The 5130-nt window shown below is 39.0% G+C and overlaps 1 protein-coding gene across 1 annotated transcript in view; it reads left to right on the top strand.

Moving 5' to 3' along the window:
- The first annotated feature begins 1936 nt into the window (after positions 1 to 1936).
- Positions 1937 to 5130, top strand: part of ckn (CRK like proto-oncogene, adaptor protein) — a 9658-nt gene continuing 6464 nt past the window's right edge. Inside the window, exons 1-4 of the mRNA XM_013313515.1 lie at positions 1937 to 2030; positions 3921 to 4124; positions 4387 to 4568; positions 4729 to 4908. Coding sequence (XP_013168969.1) covers positions 1937 to 2030; positions 3921 to 4124; positions 4387 to 4568; positions 4729 to 4908 — 660 coding nt within the window. The remainder of the gene's footprint in view (positions 2031 to 3920; positions 4125 to 4386; positions 4569 to 4728; positions 4909 to 5130) is intronic.

The raw sequence follows: 5130 nt of genomic DNA, 5'->3' as shown, positions 1-5130 counted from the left end.
CCTAGCTCCGCATATTGAAAAACACAGCAACTCCGCTCCGCAGCCTCGCTCCGCTCCGGTGGACAGTCACAGTACGCAACTCCACTCCGCATTAGTCCGTTTCTCGGCTCCGCTGCCTCGCTCCGCTCTGGTGGACTGGCAGCCTAACACGATCGGAACGTTAGCGCCGTAATCGATAGCTGTTTATTTTGCTTTGTTGCTAATTGACCGCCACTTTATTGAGTTACATTAAATAGACTGTGGCCGCTTTTTTTTATTTTTTATTTACAATCTCACTGCTTGTTACAAGAATTGACGTAACGTGGTATCGATTACCACAAAATCTTACACCACAGATAAAATAATGTTAAATTTGTAAATATCTTGAACTGAAAAATGAAGTATAATTAACAGTAATCAAGTAGCAGTTTTTAGTACCATTAAGAATTTCCTAATCTTCTAAATATCTAGTTACGAGCGTCGGTGGCTCAGTTGTCAAGCATTTGACTTGCAATCTGCAGGTCCTGTGTTCGAATCCCGCCATTTACCAATGTGTTTTTTGATTTCCGATTTCCATATGTACATTTATCCGACGTTCTTACGGTAAAGGAAAACATCGTGATGCAACCTGCACATATCTGAGAAGAAATTCAAAGATATGAGTGAAGTCAACCAACCCGCACTTGGCCAGCGTGGTTGACTATAGCCTAGCCATCCCTAACTTAGGGTAGGCTCCGTGCCAGTCGGTGGGGATGTATAGTGAGTTGACGATGAGAATACATGTATGTTTACCCTATAGAAATCCATCGCTAGTTTTCAATATTATTGCAGCTTTATGTTTACAACTTGTTGCTATGCGGAACTATAAAGCTCGTTGTATAGCGAAGTGAAAGTCAAAAGTAACTTTATCTTTATCAGAGGCATTGTCCTGCCGGTCAATTAGTCCGGCGTTTCACACGAGGGCAGAACATTTAACAATGCGGTACTAACCATAGTTAGAACAAACACTGCCAGTACTGCGCTGTCTTACTGCTCTATATCCTTCTGTTCTACTGTCCTTGTGTGGTCAAAAATTACACATAACAATTCTCTGTATAATGAAGTGTACATGAATTTATTTAACGTAAACAACAGCCTATGTTTTCTTCTTTGAATTTTATGAGTTAAATACTTAGTTATTGTTATACCTACTTAAAAGGTAAACTAATTATTTAATGACTAATAAGATGTTAGTAGAAAAGTATTACACGTGTGTATGAAATTATGTGGAACTTAACCAAAGTAATCACACTAAAGCGTAAAAAAAATACAGGATGTCCCTTTATAAGAATGTATAAAACATAACACTTATTTCTTTGAAGAAATACATCATAAATACGAACTAATAACTTCCTATTTATTATTTATATTTTCATTATGAATCAGTGTAATGAATATTGATGAGGGAATCCGGACGACGACCACTCGCTGTAATAAGGAAAGATATATGGGGGCACAAATTAATTAGAATCCTTGGCAATATAAAAGGAAAAGAATAAATTTTGTGTCAACATTATTGGAAAAATAATATAAAACATATCAAAAGAATTCAGTATTCAGAGCACTGACTGAGTGCCAGGACTATGCCAAATGGTGATCTGTATCTTCCTAAACTGTAAACTTTAGAGTTATGATGATACTCGCAGGATTTAAAGAAACTTAGTAGTCTAAGCGTTGTACCGAACTATGTTAAATTCTACATCTACATTTCTACATCTGTGTTAAATTTCAGCGAGATCTATGCAGCCGTTCTGGAGATACCTTCTAAAAAACATCCCAGCATTCATCTATAATTTCGCATTTATAATATTAAATTAGTAAAATTTAAAAATGACAGACAATAACAGACATAGAGATTAATAAACTTTATTTTATTTTCCCCTGGCAACCCTAAATGTCAGTTGTCAGAGCATGCGTGATGGAGCATTCGTTTTCGCTCATAGCACCGCCTTCCTTGCTCTCTAAAGAGTTGTCTAACGCGTCACGCAAATCTCTACATGCATATCTGTCATGTAATTGAACCAATCAATCATTTTGATTGCCACTTTGTAATACTTTCACTTCCCCAAATGAATCATTTCTAATATGCTTTAGTAATTGTTTTTCACATGGATCAAGTAAAACAGTTTTATCTAGCTAGGCGAGTTGGTGGGGCTAAACGTTTTGACTTATGTTTATAATATAAATCATGACTAGACTTCGGATGATAATTTTACAATGATAAAATGACTTTTTTGTTAAATCATTGGTTACAAAATACACGTAACAAGCTAAGGTCAAATTATCGACATTATTTGGAACATAACCTCCATGAAATAGCACGTTTATTGCCCTTTTACCGTCGTAAAGCGTACGTCGAACCTCGACGGCAGGCATCCATCAAATGAGGTGCTTTAGCCAAGTCATCCGCTCAGGTAATGAATCTCTTTAAGGGCTGGCGATAAAGAAAGTAGGTGACGACATTTGCGTCATTATGAAAAAATATTCGCGCTCTTTTTTATGCCTTATCAACACAAATAGCAATAAACAGTAACGTAATCTTAAAGTAAGTCATAATTTACTAATCGTTCAGTCTTTAAAGAAAAAAGAATGTTAATTCACACGTTTTGAAAAGTCATTTTGATTTTTTGAAAGTTCATTAACGGAGAATCAATTTTAAGGTTATCTGTCTTTTATAAAAGAGTAACTTGTTTAAATATTAATCTATTTACTAATTGCTAAAGCAATAAGATGTGTGATGTGGATGGCTACTAAGATATACCGAAGAAAGTATAGGTAGATTGTGTTGAAGATTATACGTAAAAAGGGAGTAAATTTAGATATTATGGCTGATAGAGACGTATAGAAGATTTATAAAGATAAATCTAGATTTTAATAAAGAAAAACTTGCCAAAAATCAAAGCTAATAAGGTAATCGATGCCTTATAATTAGTGCGGATTAGATCCGATCTCCAAAAACGTCTGATCATGATTGATGGTGTTTTTATATTATTACTAAAATCCCCCTCTTGGACTTATCAGTAATGTCCGTAAGGAAGGGGGATTCATTTCGCTAATGCGGTTGACGCCTCGTCTGTAATGCGTAGATAACAATGTTAGAAGCCATTTTCCACTATTAGTACTGTTTTAACAGATCAAAGAACGCATTACAAGATTACAATTATGGTATGGCTTGCCTTGATACAATACTTTTTTAATAATTTTATGTAACGCTCTGTGGACCTCAAATTGCAAACATAATCTCCGAATTAATGCTTCATGGAGCAACTCTTAAACCTCTTTTCCACTCAGCAACCAGTCGTGCGATTTACATCGCTCATGAGCTGTAAAAACAAATAGATGTGACTAGAATTCTGCCAAATTTGAAGGGCCTTAAAGTCTCTTTTCGGTAGTAACTCCAATATAAAGCATCACAGCCATTTCAACATAGATATTTAATTCTAATAATGTTTGTATGTATGTATATGTTTGACAAAAGTCGTAAAAAGCGTCCCGGAATGAAACACGGATCCAATTAACTTTTTTCTATCGCTGTGCAAATTTTCGCACGTATCAACCTTGAGCGAGGCTACACGGATGCCTACTCCAACTTTATTACTCCGTGATAATTTTTAACACCTCGTCATTGTTCACGGTAGTCCGTATAAACGTTTAAGTTTTGCGTGTGTGTAAAAAAATATACAGCGTTCAAAAGTATTTAAGTATAAAAGCAAAAAATGCTTGCTCTCTGTTCTATAAATAGGGAAGAGAAGAGACGGAAAACAAAGGGAAGGGGGATGAGAAAAAATTTCATGTCATATCTCTTTCATTAACGTGCTTATTGCTCGTTGGTCATCTTCTTTTAAAAATAATTCTGTCTGTTTATGCGTCAGTAGTGTAACATGATTTATGTTATGTTCCAGTGGGGGGAATGTCGCGGGGCGGGGGCGCGGGCGCGGGCGGCAAGGCGGCGACGGCGAAGCGCGTGCCGCCGCCCGCGGTGCCCGGCGACGCCTTCGCCACGCCGCACCACCGACACTCGGGCTCCAGCTTTGGATCGCAGGGCTATGCCTCTTGTGAGGACCAGCCTTACCCGCAGCCGCCCGACACGCCGTCTCATACGAGAGGTTAGTATAACAAATTTTAACAAAGACAAGAAAAGTACAAACCTGAGTAATGAAACGCAAATGTTTAGTCTTTTCCGTCTTTAATCTAGCTTGCACTGAGCCAAGATTCAGTTTGCATAATACTTAGTACAAGCACGGACTAAGTCCACCATAAGTCTATTGACGTAACCAGTCTTGGTATCAAGTGCGATAAAATAGCACTCATCGGTTTAGTGTAGTCTACTTTCTCCAATAATAACTCAATATTTCTTACTGTTTCCAGATGACCACTCGGACTACGGCAGCACGGTGTCAGGCGTATCGGGCGCTAGCGGCAGCTTGGGCAAGTCACCGGCGGGCGGGGGGACCTTCACCTTTCCACCGCAGCCGCTCACGCACAAAGCTGCCGTCTACTACCACCACCAGTTGGCTCTTAGTGACGACCAGGGCATTGATATGACACAGGTGAGTGACACAAGATCTATACGTCATTTCATTCCCGTCGGCTACCACGAAGTTGCGAAGCTTTACCGATTAAGGTAGAGCCTTGTAACTCCTTTAGTGAGAGAATGTCACGACGAAGTTTCATTTACAAAGTTTAATGTCTACTGTGATGTCTCTGCAGAGTCCGGGTCGCGACAGTCCCGGGTCTTCATCCGGTTCGGCGGGATCTGGGTCGCGCCACTCGTCCGCGTCGCTCGACAGCGGGCGTGCGTCAGGCCGTCTGCCGCCGCATCACCACCACGCCGCCTGCCACTGCGGGGATACTGACAGAGTACGCGCCATGATCTCACAGGGACTACCAGTAAGTTTAAACACTTATTGATGTGTTAGTTTGCAAACTTTTGATGACTAAATGAGAAATGGGAGACGTCTCTACTAGTCGACTTGCGTAGCCTACTATTTGAATTTTGTGCAAAATAAAAATGACACTGTCAAGTAATTATTGAAACTTATTGACATTAATTTCTAAATATCTACTTTCTACGATGAAGTGTATTTTCTCTTTCGTTATTTGCATATTCGT

This window comes from Papilio xuthus, unplaced genomic scaffold (genome assembly GCF_000836235.2).
Source record: "Papilio xuthus unplaced genomic scaffold, Pxut_1.1 DF827542.1, whole genome shotgun sequence".
NCBI lineage: Eukaryota > Metazoa > Arthropoda > Insecta > Lepidoptera > Papilionidae > Papilio > Papilio xuthus.
Note: the sequence above shows the minus strand (reverse complement) of the source record. Positions and strands in the feature narration are given on the sequence as shown.